General features: G+C 42.3%; 1 protein-coding gene across 1 annotated transcript; it reads left to right on the top strand.

Annotated features, from left to right (window-relative positions):
* The first annotated feature begins 2,192 nt into the window (after positions 1-2,192).
* AARS1 (alanyl-tRNA synthetase 1) lies at positions 2,193-16,951 on the top strand. Its single transcript, XM_072116999.1, has 21 exons — positions 2,193-2,350; positions 2,682-2,835; positions 4,650-4,838; positions 4,916-5,061; positions 5,153-5,344; positions 5,837-5,981; positions 9,382-9,527; positions 9,662-9,770; positions 9,848-9,998; positions 10,072-10,196; positions 12,840-12,984; positions 13,111-13,289; positions 13,484-13,597; positions 14,841-15,047; positions 15,143-15,327; positions 15,409-15,517; positions 15,590-15,703; positions 15,777-15,896; positions 15,986-16,072; positions 16,153-16,266; positions 16,402-16,951. Exons 2-21 carry the CDS (start codon positions 2,692-2,694, stop codon positions 16,585-16,587), a joined length of 2,907 nt encoding a protein of 968 aa, XP_071973100.1. The 5' UTR covers positions 2,193-2,350; positions 2,682-2,691; the 3' UTR covers positions 16,588-16,951.
* The last annotated feature ends 1,574 nt before the right edge of the window (positions 16,952-18,525 follow it).

Genomic DNA, 18,525 nt, shown 5'->3' with positions numbered 1-18,525 from the left:
TCTTTTGCATAAACAATGGGAGTCGGCTTCCCTTAGTGAGCCAATAGCTCACCTAACCCCACCCCTAATTGGCTCACCACACCACATAAATCAGGTTAAAAGTAAAGTGGTGTGGGGTGACTTACAGGCCTGAGGCTCCCTGTTATATATTTAATAGGCAGCCGTTCAGGAAGAACCAGTTCTTTTTAGGAAGTGGAGCCAAATGATCCAGCTCATTAAGAAGATCCAGACTTCCCATCTATAGTGTCTGTCTCCTCTCCTCCACATTTATCCAGCTCCCTCCCTCTCACCACTTCCGATCATATGTATTGAGCAGGCAGGGTAGGGAGGGGGATGGTGTGGTGGAGAGAAAGAATGCAGGAGGAGATATAGGCACACACAAGCTGCAGCTGCCCCTCACCAGACCCGCTGCTTGCAGGGAAGCAGGTAATGTGATTTCAATTTATATAAAATACTGAAATGATTTAGAGTGCTTACAAAGGCATTTTTTTAAATAATCATAGTATAACTTATTGGAACCTGCCACCAGCTAAAAACTACATATCTGGTTACAGGTTTGCTTTACAGAGGCCACATGGCAAGGTTATGTATTATACCCCACTGCTGGTTCCAGCCACAAAATCACTTAATACTCGTGATTATGGACTGAACCCAGGATCAGAGCATCATTGAAAATCTCTTCAGGATGATCTATCACATTACCTAATTGCATACAACTTCAATTCATACATGTTATGCCTCATTCAGATGGCAATCATGGGGGGCCGTGATCTGGTCGCATGATTTGCGACTCAATTACGGCCCCCATAGACTTCTGTGTCTCCTGGTGACTGTGCGCTGTCATGAAGTTGAGTGACCACGCTGCATAATATAGGACGTGGTCACAATTCCGCCTATGCAGGGAGGAGGGGTGAATAGCGCTCACCCCTTCCCCCCCTCCTCCCAGCCTTATGCTTGCCCGGGATCCAGTCCAGATAAGCAGCTGGCCGTGTGAATCACACCTAACTTTGCAGGCCCATGTCCATTACATATAAAGATAACGTCTGGTGACTGGCTCATGCAGCATTACTTATTTTACTGTATTTATTTTGATACCTTATAAATATTGGCTGGACCATCATACAAGCACTGTCACCTCCTGTGTCATCTGACCATATGATTGCCCTGTAACATTTTATTATGTTTGTATATGTCCCCCACAATCTGAATGATGGTGCTACATAAATAAAAATGTATTATAGTTGGCTCCCTTTGAGATGCTGTCGTTTCTCTAGCCACCAAATATATAATGCCTGCATTTTTGTAGTTCCCATCTACTTTTCGGTAACAGCCCATTTTTTTCTTTTACATCATGTAACCATCTTTACATGTTCCACTGCAGCAGCTCTCCTCTCCTCCTTCCTGCCATGCCTGTGTGCCAATCAGAAGACGGCAGAAGTGATGCTGAGGTTTAATAGTGAGTTGATGGCTTCATCATTACACCATTGACAAGACAGTGCTAAATCCTGGACAGTTGGAAGGAATAACAAACCCAAAGCCTGCCAGTTACAGAAACCCATGCCAGGGCAGGGTCAAGAGCCTATTTGGTACTTCGACCAATTACACTTCTGACCACGGGAAAGGATTCATGGCAGTAGTGCATTAACAGAGCTGGTTTGGGCAGTAGCCCGAGGCCTAAGCCTTATACTGAGAAAGACCTTCACCCATGAAATCTTGTTACTGCTCTCAATACACATGAGCCATTTCAGGACCTCTGAAGGTCCTCCAAAACCTAAAAAAAACTGCAGATAGAAAGCAGGCAGAAGGGACATGTCCTCCATTCCCTAAAAAGCTTGATTCTGGTACCATGTAAGAGGTGAATTCCAGACTTATGGGGGCTATTAATCCGCCCTGGTTAATGGTATAAACTGCCTCTTCCTTGCAGTAATTCCTGGCTCACTGCAGCATGAGGGCACACCTACAAGATCCTTCCAGTAACTGCAGTGGATAAAGAGCGCCATCTGCTGGTTTTAATCTATGATCCCAGACTACCGCATGTCACAGGCTCATTCTCTCCCTCTATCTGTGCCTCACTATACCCCCGCAATCCCCCTGTCACATGACCCATGGCTTGCCCCCAGTTGCATCAGCCGGCAGCCTCGTTGTCGCTGACTGGCGGCTCCCTCATCAAATAGAAGCCTAGAGACAATGTCTGTTAACCAATCAGCGGATGTGAAAGGCGGGGATTCCTTCCACTGTCAGCGCTTTCTGCTTGTCGGTGTGGAGACAACGTGTGAAGCCGGAGGAAGTAGCGCAGGTCTTGTCATCTACAGCCGCCGCCTGCAGTAGCGGTCAGCAGCCGGGTATACAGGTACATGTAGAAATGTAGGGACTATCCCAAGTGATCGCTCTATGCCTTTCACACGTGGAGCCATAGTGCCCCAGAGGGCAGGCGATCCCTACTGGGACCTGCATAAAGGGGTCATCACTGCAGTGGTAACAGCTGTGGAAGGAGCTGCCCCCAGCCTTGGGCTTGGACTTGATTTTTCCTGGCAGCTGGAGATCTCCATGACTTTATTTATTTTTAATAAGTGATGTGTTCCATGGGGAAATGGAAGACTTTAGGTCACCCTCCGCTATTGTTTTTTTATCATGTTCTTCTTAAATGTCTGGCATACTGGAATAACATAATGTTCTTGCAGATTAGTCAACATGACAGTGTCACTGACAGCCTCCGAGATCCGACAGAAGTTTATTGACTTCTTCAAGGAGAATGGTCACACCTATGTCCACTCTTCAGCCACCATCCCCCTCGATGACCCCACATTGCTATTCGCCAATGCTGGCATGAACCAGGTGAGTGTCTGGGCTTATAAACTCCAAGGGGGTGGGGAGTGAGAGATTTAGGGACCTGCAGAATTCTTGCCCGGGCAATCAATGATAATTGTGGTAGACAAGGCTACATCATTACCACTCATCCTGAATTGTTCTGGATGTTTGCATTCTTTCCAATATTTAAAGGGGTTGTCCACTTTCAGCAAATCATTGGTATGGGTTGTGTAAAGAAAAGCTATCCAAATTTCCAATATACTTTCTGTTTCTATTCATCACTGTTTACTAGATCTCTTCTTGCTGTCCTTCTATAGAAAGCTTCTATGTTTACTTCCAGTAGATAGAAACCTGTCCATGGTGATGTGATGAACACGCAGATGCATGAGCCGTTATATCACCACGGCTCTGATTACTGTGTGATAATAATGGCTCGTGCACCTGCCTGTCCATCACCTGACCATGGACAGGTTTCTATTCACTGGAAGTAAACATAGAAGCTTTCTATAGTAGGACAGCAAGCAGAGATTTAGAAAACGGAGAAGGAAATAATACAGGTATAACTTTTCCTTAGACAAACTGTATCAAGTATTTGCTGAAATTTGACACCCTCCCCATAAGGGGTCTACTTGCTTTGCTCTTTATGTAGTATTTACAACATATTTTAATATATCAAATTATTAACATTAAAATATTAACATTCATTGACTATAAGCATCACTCAGAAATGATGTATAAATGTTGTGAAGACATTCTCATTCTGGTTATTGTGAAGATGGTAGGCTATAATCACACTTACTGTAGTAGGGATGAGGATTTGTCTTGTTACTCAGCACTTTGTATGGAGCCTTGACAGTGAGTAGGGGGTGGCACAGCTCCCCTCCCCCGCATGTGAGCAGTGCGGGAGGTGCACTAGTGTCCAACAGGAGATTACAGTCACTCGGTTCTGTGCCCTGTGATAGGAACCTTTCAGCTGCTGTGAAGTCTGGACTCAGCACCTGATGAGATTCCTGCAGCCGCAGCGCTAGAGAGGGTCCTTTAGCTGATTGTGGCAACTTTATTTACAATTTTTTTTAAATTTATTTATTTGGTAATTCAAACAACAACACAAAAAATAACAAAACATACAAAGCACCTTATAGGGCGTCTGAACAATATGGTTGTTCATTATCAGTTTTTTTTAATGGCATTTTTAATTTTCGGTGTGGATGTTGTTACTCCATTTTATATAGTAAAATCAGGAATATGCTACCTACTGATATTCATGATTCATGTCTCGTCATAATGTGAAAAACGCCCAGAATTAAAAAAAAAAAAACAAAAAAAAAAAACTGCCAAATAAGAGCCACTTTCTACATTCATCCCTGTAATTTGTGTGTGTGTGGTTAGTCCAGGGTGCCATGACCTCGACAGACACTGTACCTGCAGTCCACAGGTTATGAGAGGAGGATTGTGTTATAATCTGATAATGGAGAGTGTCCGCCAAGTGCGGAAATGCCCCTTTGACCGCATCTACTGGAGACCTCTATGAAGGGAACCCACTAGTCGCTGATAAACTCAAATACTACTGCACAAATCGCTCCACTGTAAAGCACACATTCCAGTGCATGCCTTTTTGTGCAGAATATCTGCTGCTTAATAAAGAAACAATTAAGTCCTATGATATTTGGCAAGTATCTAGAAAACAGACGTAGAAGCGCTGATAAATGTCCTCCTAGCCAAGTGCAGCTATGGGAAATGCCCCTTTGACCGCATCTATGGGCGTCAACTGCAGTTGGCTCTACACTAGTAAAAGCTTTCCAGATAATGGGGGTTATAGACTCTTCTCTGCATTTCCCCAGTTTAAACCAATCTTCTTGAACACCATTGACCCTTCCCACCCAATGGCCAAGCTGAACCGTGCTGCCAACACCCAGAAGTGCATCCGTGCTGGAGGGAAGCACAACGACCTGGATGATGTGGGAAAGGACGTTTATCATCACACCTTTTTTGAAATGTTGGGTTCCTGGTCTTTTGGTGACTACTTCAAGGTAAGGCCCTGTTGTCAGTTATACTGTGGAAATAATACTATTTATTTGTGTAATGACCACTGCTTTGACCCCTATAGGAGCTGGCATGTAAACTGGCCCTGGACCTTCTGACCAAGGAGTTTGGAATAGACATTGAACGACTGTATGTCACCTACTTTGGTGGTAATGAGGCCGCTGGCCTGGATCCAGATTTGGAATGTAAACAGATCTGGCTAAATCTGGGGTAAGATGAAGTAGTCAGGGGTTGGGTGGAAACTGTCTTTTGATGGGTTGGGGCAATGTGGGAATTAATCACGACTTCTCCTGCTTCCTAGGCTTCCAGAGAGCCGCATATTACCAGGCAGCATGAAGGATAACTTCTGGGAGATGGGTGACACAGGCCCCTGTGGACCCTGCAGTGAGATTCACTTTGATCGTATTGGGGGACGTGATGCTGCCCACTTGGTCAATATGGACGACCCCAATGTGCTGGAGATCTGGAATCTGGTGTTCATTCAGTTTAACAGGTAAATTTGTTGATCTGGTCTGATGCTTTTCCTCTGTGGTTCTAGTATTATTAACTGTGATCTTAAAGAAGCAACTTTGTAGATAACCTGTGTTGTTGCATATGAGTCTCAATGGTAACAATATAAGCCCAGGTCCGGTATCCAAAGTTACTAAATATGATTCCGAGACATTATGTGCCTAGTTGCATTTGCATTTTCTTGCAGATCTGCCCACTTTTGAAAAGTGTTGTGTACAGTGGTTTGTTTGTTGCGCTGATTCACACCGAAATTATCAAATTAGACTTTAAAATATTTGCAACAACTAAAATAAATCTCTGTAGGTTTAACTACTGTTTATGGCTTCAAATTACTGATGCTAAACCCTGTCAGTGAAAGTGGCCATTAAAAAGACTTGTCCCCACCACCTCATGGCATAACGGACAGGAATGGTATCGGGTCCTCTCTAAATATGCACAATGTCTAGTGCCTAAATAACTTTTTTTTTTTTCATAGGGAAAGTGATGGGAGCCTAAAACCACTGCCCAAAAAAAGTATTGACACAGGGATGGGGCTGGAGAGACTGGTATCCGTGCTGCAGACCAAGATGTCCAATTACGACACTGACCTCTTTGTTCCCTATTTCGATGCCATCCAGAAGGTACAGGCAGCACTGATCTTTTCCGCTGACCTATGTTTTTAATGCTGTAGCTTTAAACATATCGCTATGGATGCCCATTTTATTGTAACTTCAATTGGAAGTTCATGGTACCCCACAAATGGGCACACCAAAACCTATGACTGTACATTGAACTAAATAAAAGTTCCATCATATCTACCATTCCAGTCAATCCCAAAGCAGCATTTCCATGTATTTAGACTAATGATCTGAACTCTTTATATAGTCAGCAATGATTGGTATAATAAATTAAAATCTACCATCAAAATCAAGCATGATAAACCAGGGGCTCAATACTCGTAGATCAGGCACTGGGGTAATCTTTTTATAATCTTTGTTATATATGGCCTCCTTCCTTCAAAAATCAACTTTTTAAAATTATGGTAATGAGCCATAAGGGCTTTGGGTGCGTTACCAGAGCCCCTCAGTACTAAAGATTCAGTCTGTCAAAATGAGCAGAACATGTCTCGCCCCATCCCCCGCTCTCTACCTGTGTAAGCTAGAAGGTGTAGGTAGTGCAGGAAAGACCTGCTTTGCTCACTGTAACAGACAGTGAAGTTACAGCACTGAGGGGCATTGGAGCCCTTCAGGTACATTAGCATATCATTTTAAAATTGTATTTTAGATGGAAGGAGGTCATAGGATAGCAAATATAAGAAAACTACCACAGTCACAGTGCCTGGATCTATGATCCCTGGTCTGTCCCTGATTTTGATGGTAAATTTCCTTTTGTTAAAAAGGCCTGTATACAATAAAGCATGTACTATAACTTCATGTACACATAAAGGACTGCTGTGTAACCTAGAAGTTCAATCGCTACCATTCCGGATTTAATGGCCATCTCTTGTGTTACCAATAGCAGCAGAACAAGAAACATAAAATGAGGACATAGGGGAATCTGTCAGCAATTTTGTCTATACAAAGCTGCAGACATTGTTGGGTAGCAGCAGGACTAAGAAAAAATATTTATCTGTATTCTTCACATGGGGATACTGTTAATGGCTGGTCCATGCACCGTAATAAGGTAGCACTTCTTCTTTTTTTTTTTTTTTTTCCCCTCTATAGATCTATATGTTCCCATTTTGACCCCACATTAATAGCCAGCCTTGTTGGCTATAGGTTTTCATCTCTCACCCGAATATTTCATGATTGGCACCGGCCCTCTTATTAGATTTGTTCAATTCTTATTTTCATGTATAATAAGATAAGATAAGATAATCCTTTATTAGTCCCACAGTGGGGAAATTCACAGCGTTACAGCAGCAGAGAGGGTACAGAGAGTGAAGTACAAACTATGACAACAATAATATTAGGGATAAATGAACAAAAATAAAAGGGGGATAAAAAGACATAAAAGAGACAAGCAATGATCGGCAGTTTGATGTTTAGTCTGTGGATGGGACCTGCAGGGACTGGTTAGATGGGGGGCGCAGGTTACTTCTGTTTGGGCCTTGTTTGTTGAACAGCCTGATGGCAGCGGGGAGGAATGACTTACGATAACGCTCCCTCTCACATTTGGGGTGAAGCAGTCGGTCACTGAAGGTGCTCCCCAATGCCACCACAGTCTCATGCAAGGGATGGGAGCTATTCTCCAGAATAGACTTCAACTTACCCAGTGTCCTCCTCTCAGCTACCACCTGCACTGTCAAGAGGACCCCCCAGGACAGAACTGGCTTTCCTAATCAGTTTGTCCAGTCTGCTCCTTTCCCTAGCTGAGATGCTGCTTCCCCAACAGACTATGCCAAAGAAGAAGGCTGGTGCCACTACAGAGTTGAAGAAGGTCTTAAGAAGAGCCCCCCGCACTCCGAATGCCCTCAGCCTCCTCAGCAGGTGTAGCCGGCTCTGACCCCTCCTGTGAAGTGCGTTTATGTTCTCTGCCCACTCCAGTTTATTGTTGAGGAGGACACCCAAGTACTTATAAGACTTCACTGCCTCAATGTCCGTCCCATGGATGACCACCGGTTGAGAAGGAGGACTGTGCTTACGAAAGTCCATCACCATCTCCTTGGTCTTCCCAGCATTAATCCTAAGGTGGTTTCGCTGGCACCAGTCCACAAATTTCCGGATCAGTTCTTTGTACTCCCTGTCGTTCTCACCTGTAATGAGGCCTACTATTGCAGAGTCATCAGAACTTCTGGAGGTGGCAGCTACATGAATTGTACCTGAAGTCTGCTGTGTACAATGTGAAGAGGAAGGGAGCCAGAACTGTACCTTGAGGTGCACCTGTACTACTCATCACAGTATCCGACACACAATCCTGGGCTCTCACATATTGAGGTCGGTTTGTGAGGTAGTCTAGGATCCAACTAGAGAGATGGTGGTCCACTCCAGCCAGATCCAGTTTGTCTCTTAGTAGCCCTGGCTGTATGGTATTGAAAGCACTGGAGAAATCAAAGAACATTATTCTCACAGTGTTCCCAGGTTTCTCCAAGTGAGAAAGAGTTCGATGTAGTAGGTGGATGATGGCATCATCTACACCAATGCCTGGCCGATAAGCAAACTGTAGGGCGTCCATAGATGAGCTCACTAGAGGGCGGAGATGTGTGAGAACCAACCTCTCGAAGACCTTCATCAAATGGGATGTTAATGCCACCGGTCTGTAGCTGTTGAGGTCCGATGGGTGAAGTGTTTTTGGAACTGGTACCACACAAGATGTTTTCCACAGTTGTGGTACCCTTCCCAACTCCAGGCTCATGTTGAACATATGTGCAATGATGCCACAAAGCTGATCACCACAGGTCTTGATTAATCTTGCACTGATACCATCTGGTCCTGTAGCCTTGCCCACTTTGAGTCTTTTCAGCTCTTTTCTCACCTGGGCACTTGTAAGGATCAAATTGTAGCCTGATGACTGACAGCTGTGACTGATCTGTGTCTCTACTGGAGACCTCTATGAAGGAAACCCACTAGTCGCTGATAAACTCAAATACTACTGCACAAATCGCTCCACAGTAAAGCACACATTCCAGTGCACGCCTTTTTGTGCAGAATATCTGCTGCTTAATAAAGAAACAATTAAGTCCTATGCTATTTGGCAAGTATCTAGAAAACAGACGTAGAAGCGCTGATAAATGTCCTCCTCCTATATCCATATTCTGCTGCAATGTTAAAAATCTGCACCTGTGTGTACGGATTTTCTGTGTTGTTTTTAACTGGGTTTCTCCCCAAAAAAATCCAGATTACCTGCATGTACCCCAAAATGTTCTGCTATCTACCGATTTGATTGATTTTAGAGCTGAATTTTCGCAGCATTCCTGGCTTGTTAGGTGTCTGTTTTTTTTAAAGGTGTGTTTTTTTTTTTTTTTTTTTTTTTGGTGTCGTCTTATAGCTTGGAGAACCAGCTATCTCATAAACGTCTTAGCTATAAATCTTTTTGTCGCAGGGCACTGGAGCAAGACCCTATTCTGGAAAAGTGGGTGCCGAGGATGAAGATGGCATAGACATGGCATACAGAGTGCTCGCAGATCATGCGAGGACAATCACAGTTGCCCTTGCTGATGGCGGGAGACCTGACAATACTGGCCGTGGGTAAGTACTCTAGATAAATATTGCTATCTATGTCTATCACAATTTTTTCCACAATTCTTTGGAGTGATGCCATATTTCTGCTTCTGTATGTACTGGAGGAGTCATTGTCTCGCTTCTCTAATCATTGGTTTCAGATATGTTTTGCGTCGAATCCTTCGCCGCGCTGTGAGATACGCACATGAAAAACTCAATGCATCCAAAGGATTCTTTGCTACTCTTGTTGATGTTGTTGTCCAGTCACTGGTAAATATCTCACAATATCTTCTCCTCGCGTTGTATCTTCTGCTGGCTGCAATTTTGTCCTTTTTCTGCTTGTCCAGGGTGATGCTTTCCCTGAACTTAAGAAAGACCCTGACATGGTGAAGGACATCATTAATGAGGAGGAAACTCAGTTCCTAAAAACTCTAAACAGGGGACGACGTATCCTGGACCGGAAAATACAGAGCCTGGGGGAGAGCAAGACCATTCCTGGTAAGTGTAGCAGCTTGCTTACCTGGTTGGCAGGTTATGGAAGTACTCTAGAGTCCCTGTATTCCTCTCCCAGGTGACACTGCATGGCTCCTATATGACACCTATGGATTCCCTGTGGATCTGACTGGCCTGATTGCAGAGGAGCGAGGCCTAAAAGTGGATATGGAGAGCTTTGAAGAGGAGAGAAAGGCTGCCCAGGTAGAAAGACCATTCATACATTTTTAAAACATAAACAAATACATAAAGATAACCCCTAGGCGCACCAGGACGTTATAGTACGTCCCCGCGGCTAGATGCTAATGCTATAACGCCCTGCTGCTGGCACCGGCTCACGAACTGAGCCAGCACCAGAAGCAGTCTAGCACAGCTGACACCTCGCTGCAACACCCGCGATCGCAGCCGACTCCGATCATGGGTGTTAACCCCTTACACACTGCGGCCAAGCATGGATCGGATCCCCTGCGTCGCTTACCGGAGGATCCTCTTCTGGGCAGCTCCGGGGACTGCCATGTGCCCCGGAGCTGCCCGATGACTGAGGCAGTCAGACCCCTTCTGGGTCTGACTGTAAAGTGTCTGAGCATGCGCCTGCATGCTCAGACAGTTTACACTGCTCTACAATAAAATAGCATTGTAGAGCAGTGTATGGAACTTGTACCAGCGATCAGAGCATTGCTAGTTCAAGTAAGTAAAAGTAAAAACACTAAACACTACACATTATAATAAATAAAAAATAAATACATAAAAATATAAGCCCCTAAAATGTCACTTTCCCATAAAAACACTTAATTAAGTATAAAAAAAACAAACACAAAAAAACCCCTGCATATTTGGTATTGCCGCGTCCGTAACAATCTGTATAATAAAACAGAATTATTACTGGACCCGCACGGTAAATGCCGGAGGAAAAAAAAACAGCAAAAAGTTCCAAAAAAGGATAATTTTTAATTAATACCCTTCATTAAAACCCCCACGTATTTGGTATCGCTGCGTCCGTAACAATCTGCATAATAAAAAAGAATCGTTATTCGATCCGCAAAGTGAACCCAGTAAAAAAAATCCAAAAAAATAATTAATATTCTATAAAAATTGCTCTAAAAAGTGATTTAAAAGATGTTATGCACTCTAAAATAAGACCACTAAAAAGAACAATCCTTCTCGCAAAAAATAAACCCTTAAACAGATTTGTGAGGCGAAAAATAAAAAAAGTTATGCATATGATGCTAAAATTAACAACCTTTTTGCCAAATTACTTTTTATTCAGTAAAAATGGGAAAAAATAAAGTCTATATAAACGAGGTATTTTCATAATCGTGGCGACCCATAGAATAAAAATAATATACTATTTTTATGGTATGGTTAACAGGCAAAAAAAGCACAGAAAATTTTTCCTAAAAATTGATTTTTATTTCCTCCACCAACAATCTCCCCAATTAGCTATAGATGCCTCAAAATTACGTACCAGAAAAGTGCATCTCATGTGGCAAAAGAAATAAGCCCCTATAGGTGCACATTAAAAAAAGAAAAAAATGATAGCCTGTACAATGTGACATATCAAATCTGATCTGGATGGCGCCTCCTTCCCTTCTATGCCCGGCCGTGCGCCCATACAGCAGGATACCACCACATATGAGGTATCGTGTACTCAGGAGAAATTGGGTAACAAACTTTGTGGAGCCTTTTTTCATTTAATCCATTGTAAATGTTTAATTTTCCACCCAAAATGGGTGTATTGTGAAAAAATATTACAATTTGTAGACCACACCTCCATTTTGTTTTAACCCCTATAAAACACGTAAAGGGTTAACAAACTTCTTAAAAGTGGTTTTTCATATGTTGAGGGGTGTAGTTTCCATAATGGGGTAATTTGAGTCTTGTTGTTATTTAGGCCTCTGTGTCAATTAGAATTTGAGCAGGTCCATCTAAATACGGGTTTTGGTGATTTTACAAAAAATGTGAAAAATGATACCTAAACTCTGAGCCTCATAACATTCTAGTAAAATATGTGGAATCTTAAAAAACCATCCAACATAAAGCAGACATTTGGGAAATGTAAGTTATGAATTTATTTGGGTGCTTTGACTATCTGCATCAAAAGTAGAGAATTTAGAATGTTGAAAATAAAGAATTTTTCCAAATTTTTGCCAAATTGTACTTTAAATTAGTTTAAAAATTTGGATGATAACTTTTGTTTTTAGTTATGGAAAAAAAAAATCTCAAAATCCCCTGGATATCTTGTATCGTTCCAAAGCTATAAGCACTTATAGTGACACAGGCCAGATATTAAAAATGGGGCCGCGTCCTTAAGGCCAAAAGAGGCTGAGCCCCGTAGGGGTTAAAGAAATTCATGCTGGACTCTGTGTATCAGCCTTTGGGCCATATCTCCATACACTGAAGCAAGAATGAGTTCGCACAATTTTTTTGTTTTTGTTTGCTCCTCTTTTAGAGGATCGACCACAGTTTTTAAATTAGATTGAGATCTGAGGAGTTTCATGGCCATGGACCTAAAATCTTGTTGTTTTCACTGAACCACTTCATGACTTTTTCCTTGTAACATGGGGCGCCATCTCCATAGTGCTGGAAAATGCATTGCACAATAACAAATTGCTTCTGGATTTGGAGAGGGTGCTCTTGGAGGATGTTTAGATAGCATTCAATCTGAGATTTATCAAGGCGTCTGAGAGCAGAACTGTTGTAGTTACCTGTGACAACCATTCGGAGCTCCGCTTTCATTTTACCACATTTAGAAAATGAAAGCTGTACTCTGGTTGCCATAAGCAACTAGAAGTTTTCCTCTGACACTTCAGATAAAACTTACCTATCATATGATGTGTCCTGTCATAGCTCAAGTCTCAAGGAAAGGGATCAGGAGATGAGGATCTGCTGATGTTGGATATCTATGCCATTGAAGAGCTGCGCTCCCGAGGTCTGGAACCAACAGATGATTCCCCAAAGTACAATTACTCATCTAATTCTGAAGGCATCTATGGTAAGATGAGGGAAAGATCTCTCCAATGTGACTGTCTGTTATACCTATCCTTGATAAGATTTCCTTGGCGATAGTGAGTCTTGGTAATGACTTAAAGAATGTTTTTGTTTTTCTGCTGCTCTGAAGAATTTGAAGGAGTGGAGGCCACTGTGAAGGCAATCCGCAGGGAGAAGACTTTTGTGGACGAAGTCAGCACTGGGCAAGAGTGTGGTCTGGTTTTGGATAAGACTTGCTTCTATGCAGAACAAGGAGGACAGACGTTTGATGAAGGATACATGGTCCGGGAGGACGACAGCAGCGAAGATGTGAGTCCTGGTTACTGTACATGTGTTGATGGATGAACGGTCAGACAAGGTCACAAGTCACTTTTTATTCTTCACTGCTATTTAGAATGGTCAAGTGGAGACATTATATGATAGTTTAGAGCTTCTCATCTTGCTGTAGCTTTGAGGAAACAGACAGTATGTTGCTATTTATGAATCCTATATGTTCTTTATAGAAAACAGAGTTCAGTGTAAGAAACACACAGATCCGTGGCGGGTACGTCCTGCATGTTGGCACAGTGTATGGCACCCTGAAGGTCGGTGACCGTGTACATCTTTATGTTGATGAGGTAAGCATATGGTTCTTCCTCATTTACTGGATTGTAAGCTCTCGTGAGCAGCACTCTCATTTTCCTTTCAGTTGAGTAATGTTATTGCTCTGTTCTGTCTTATTTTGTTCATGTAACCCATGGCCTGTACAGCGCTGCAGAAATTGATGGGAGCTACGTACAGTGGTTAGGAAAATTACTTAGACCCTTTTAAATTTTTCACACCATATCTCATTGGAGTCAATTGGCAAGATCAAAAAGGGTTGTTTTTTTTTTTTTTCCATTAATGAACACTCTACATTCCATCTTGATGGAAAAAAAATGAAATGTAGATATTTTTCTACATTTGAAAAACGGAAATATCACATGGTCATGAGTATTTAGACCCTTTACTCAGTATTGAGAAGAAGAACCTTCTTCTTCGTCTTTTTGAGAATGATGGAGCAAGTTTTTCACACCTGGATTTGGAGATCCTCTCCCATTCTTCCTTGCAGATCCTCTCCAGTTCCCTCAGGTTGGATGGTTGGTGGCAGAGACTGGTCACAGAGTTGTTCTGAAGCCACTGCTTTGTTATTTTAGCTGTGTGCTTAGGGTCATTGTCTTGTTGGCAGGTGAATCTGTGGCAAAGTTTGAGCTCCAGAATACTCAGAGGTTTTCATCCAGGATATGCTGCATTCATCTTTCCTTCAATTGCAACCAGTCATCTTGCTCCTACAGCTGTACTTTTAGGAACCTTGAGTGCTGCAGAAATTACTTTGTAGCCTTGGCCAGATCTGTGCCATGCCACAATTCTGTCTCTGAGCTACTTGGGCAGTTCCTCAGACCTCATGATTCCCATTTGCTCTGACATGCCCTGTGATTTCATATATAGAGAGGTATATGCCTTTCCTAATTCGGTCCCATCAAGTTAATTAAACACAGCTGGACTCTAATAATGGAGTAGCACAATCTCAAGGAGGATCAGAAAGAAATGGACAACATGTGAGTTAAATATGAGTGTCACAGTAAAGGATCTGTAATACTTATGACCATGTGATATTTCAATTTTTCTTAAATAACAAAAAATATCTACATTTCTGTTTTTTTCAGTCAAGATGGGGTGCAGAGTGTACATTAGTAGGCAAAAACAGAATGTATTTTACCAATTGGCTGCAATGGAACAAAGAATGAAAATTTAAAAGGGGTCTGAATACTCTCCGTATTGAATGTAAATATTTATAAGGAAATGCAGAAAACTATCATCTTGTAATAACTGTCATTGTAGACGAGACGACGTCCGGTTATGAGTAACCACACAGCCACCCACATTCTAAACTTTGCCTTACGCTCAGTCCTTGGAGAGGCAGATCAGAGGGGATCTTTGGTTGCTCCAGACAGGCTTAGGTTTGACTTCACAGCAAAAGGGGCCATGAGTACAAAGGAAATCCGCAGATCAGAGGAAATTGCAAATCAGCTGATTCAAGAGAAAAAGGTGAACGAGATGTCACTAACCCTAAACCATTGTACCCTCATACACTGATTAGCATCCTTGTTTAGTGACTAATGCATCTATATTTCTTTGCACAGACTGTCTATGGCTTGGACTGCCCATTGGCAGCTGCTAAAGCAATTCAAGGGCTGCGTGCTGTATTTGATGAGACCTATCCAGACCCTGTACGTGTAGTGTCTGTAGGGATCCCTGTAGAAGATCTGCTGGCTGACCCCTCTGGCCCTGCAGGTTCTGTGACCTCTATCGAGTTCTGTGGTGGAACGTGAGTAATTGGTTGGTGGTTGGGCACATGTTGCAGTTTATGTTCTGTAATGGTTTCTGATTATATTGAAATCGTTTCCAGACATCTGCGGAACTCTGCGCATGCAGGACAGTTTGTCATTGTCACAGAAGAAGCCATTGCTAAGGGTATTCGTAGAATTGTGGCCCTAACAGGAGCTGAGGCACAGAAGGTATGTTTATCATATTGAGAATGGTTCAAAATCCCTGGTATTGATACATAATAAAGTTATCTGCCTTTGCAGGCAGTGCGGAGGCAAGAAACCCTGAAAGCTGCCCTTGCTCAACTGGAAGCCAAAGTAAAACAGCAGACCACCCCCAACAAGGATGTGCAGAAGGAGATTGCTGACCTCAGTGAGGTATGAGCACCCCACAATACCCTGTACTATATTCTGTCTTTACCTCTCTCACCTTCTTGTTGTATTTCCTCAGACCCTGGCTACAGCTGTCATCTCACAGTGGCAGAAGGACGAACTTCGAGAGATGCTCAAATCCCTTAAAAAGACAATGGATGACTTGGATCGTGCTTGCAAAGCTGACATCCAAAAGCGGGTGTGTGTCATATAGGCTGTATTCTCTGTATGTATTGTATGGCTTTCTCCCTTTTGCCATGTTAACCTGTTATCCTGATATCTGTTTAGGTTTTGGAGAAGACCAAACAGCTGATTGCTGAAAACCCAAACCAACCCCTTCTTGTACTAGAGATGGAAGCTGGAGCATCGGCTAAGGTCTGTTCATCCCAAAACGTTAAGCCTTGTGTTGCCCTGTCTGCAGGGTCTTTAAACACTTGTGTTTTGTCTCATTTTAGGCTCTAAATGAATCTTTGAAACTCTTAAAGTCCCAGTCTCCAAAGACTGCAGCCATTATATTTGCTGTGGACAATGAAGCTGGAAAAATTACCTGCTTATGCCAGGTTCCCCAGGTAAGAAACTTGCACTGTGTAACCTAGATTGAGTGTGGGAATTGGGGTCAGTGTGGTTGTGGCTTTACAAGAGTTTAATACTGAAGCTATAGAGGTCTGACCATCCCCTTTTTTTTTTTCTCTTCCCCTCCACAGGAAACTGTAGATGCAGGCCTCAAAGCCAATGAGTGGGTCCAACAAGTGACTGACCTGATGGATGGTAAGGGTGGAGGGAAGGATACATCCGCACAGGCCACAGGCAAGAACTTGACATGTCTTCCTGAAGCGATAAGACTGGCAGAAGACTTCGCTAAACTTAAGCTTGGAACTTTGAAGAACTGAAAGGGGAAAAGTTATTGTAACAACACTGGAGAGAACTGCTCCTTCCGTCCGGTGCTTGTGGGACAGTTCATAAGACTGGCTTAGAAAGAGTTTCCATTAGGCACTGACCCGTGTGGACATAATTCATCCTCTGGTTTCATCACCATCTTAGTCCATCATTCACGGACTCTGAGCCTTGTAGGATTGCATGGGACATAGCTGCTCACACACCCTTACTCCTGAGAAGGGTTTAGCCAGTTAAGTGTTAATAACCTAGAATTATTCTAATAAATAACCCAGATCGAGCAGTGTGCGTTTGGGTTCACCTCTTATATGTAGAGTAAGCCATATGTGTCTGACATTCAATTAAAAAAACAATTAGAAAGTGTTGTGGAATTTCTCTTCTAGGTCCAGAGTATTTTAAGGAATAGCTCACACATGAAAGAGATCATATCTCTGAGGGAAATTCTTTCTTCTAATTTTATTTCACAATCAAGAAATAGAGGTTTGTTACCTGTACAGTTCACAAACAGGGGCACGGCTCCAATGGATCGTGGTGTGGGACACACAGAGCGACTAAGGAGGTGTTTTGTTTGTTTTTTTGTTTTTTTTGGTTAAAGCCCTGCCCAGCCCAGCAGGTAGGTTTTTATTATGGTTGTGGTTGGGAAAACTCCTTTAACCCCTTAAGGACGCAGCCTGTTTGCAGGTTAAGGCTCGCAACTTTTTTTTTAAATTTGACCAGTGTCTCTTCCTGTGGTAATAACTTTTGAACGCTGTTACTTATCAAAGCGATTCTGAGATTTGTTTTTTTCCCCACATGTTGTACTTCATTTTAGTGGTAAATTTTGGCTGATAAGTTTTGCGTTTATTTACAAAAAAAAGAAAAAAATGATGAATTTTTAGAAATTCTAAATCACCGCGTTTTCAGGCAGATAGATTTACCACCTAAATAACTTGCAGAATAACATTTCCCATTTGTCTACTTTACATTTTCATAATTTTTGAAATGTTTGGATAATTTATTTTGCCGTCACGCGGCCTACAAATCGAATAGCGATTTTCCGTATTTTCGGAATTGACTATTTTGGGGATAAATACTGTTTGAAATCAAATTTTACATATTTGGCAACAAAACCCCCTATATAACCAACCCATTTTCAAATCTGCACCCCTCAAACTATCAGAAACAGCATTTACAAAGATTGTTAACCCCTTGAGATCTTCATAGTAATTGAATCAAAATGGCGGTGAAATTTAGAATGGTCAAATTTTTGTCGGTTATACGTTCATTTAGCCCTAAAATTTACACATTTCCAAAAGATAAAAAGAGAAAACCCACCATAAAATTTGTTCTACAATTTCTCCTGAGTGCAGCGACCCCCCCCCCCCCCACACGTGGCCGTTACTTGTGTTATGGGGGCACAGCGAGGCGCACAAGGGAAGGAGCACCCTGCAGCTGCCAGGATTTTAGTTTTCTGGTTGCCCCCTTTTGAAGGCTATAAAATTTTCGCTTTTCCGTTATTTGGGCCATGTGACGGCGTTTTTTTTGCGGGACGAGATGCTTTTTCCAGTGTTACCATTTTGGGGTTGGTATCACCTATTGTTGAAAATTTTGGAACTTTTTTTGAGGTCATGAGTAGAAAAGCATCAATTCTGTACTGGATTTTTTACTTTTTTTTTTTTTTTCGTGTTCACCGTATATCCTAATAATCCTGTTATCTTTATTCTATGGGTCGATACGATTACGGGGATACCAGACATGAATATTTTTTCTTATGTTTTACTAAATTTGCCAAATAAAACCCTAATGTGGGGAAAAAAAACTATCATTTTTGCATCGCTGTCTTCCAAGTGGCATAACATTGTTACGTTTTTGGCTACAGAGCTGGTTGATGGCTTGTTTTTTGCGGGACATGTTGTTCTTTGCAACAATATCATTCTGGAGTACATATGTTTTGT

This window comes from Engystomops pustulosus, chromosome 7, assembly GCF_040894005.1.
Source record: "Engystomops pustulosus chromosome 7, aEngPut4.maternal, whole genome shotgun sequence".
NCBI classification, from domain to species: Eukaryota; Metazoa; Chordata; class Amphibia; order Anura; family Leptodactylidae; genus Engystomops; species Engystomops pustulosus.
Note: the sequence above shows the minus strand (reverse complement) of the source record. Positions and strands in the feature narration are given on the sequence as shown.

Coding starts and splice junctions, on each gene's coding strand:
- AARS1 (XM_072116999.1), top strand. CDS start 2,692: ATGACAGTGTCACTGACAGCCTCCGAGATCCGACAGAAGTTTATTGAC. Junction 13,290..13,483: donor AGGACGACAGCAGCGAAGAT/GTGAGTCCTGGT, acceptor TGTTCTTTATAG/AAAACAGAGTTCAGTGTAAG. Junction 13,598..14,840: donor TACATCTTTATGTTGATGAG/GTAAGCATATGG, acceptor CTGTCATTGTAG/ACGAGACGACGTCCGGTTAT.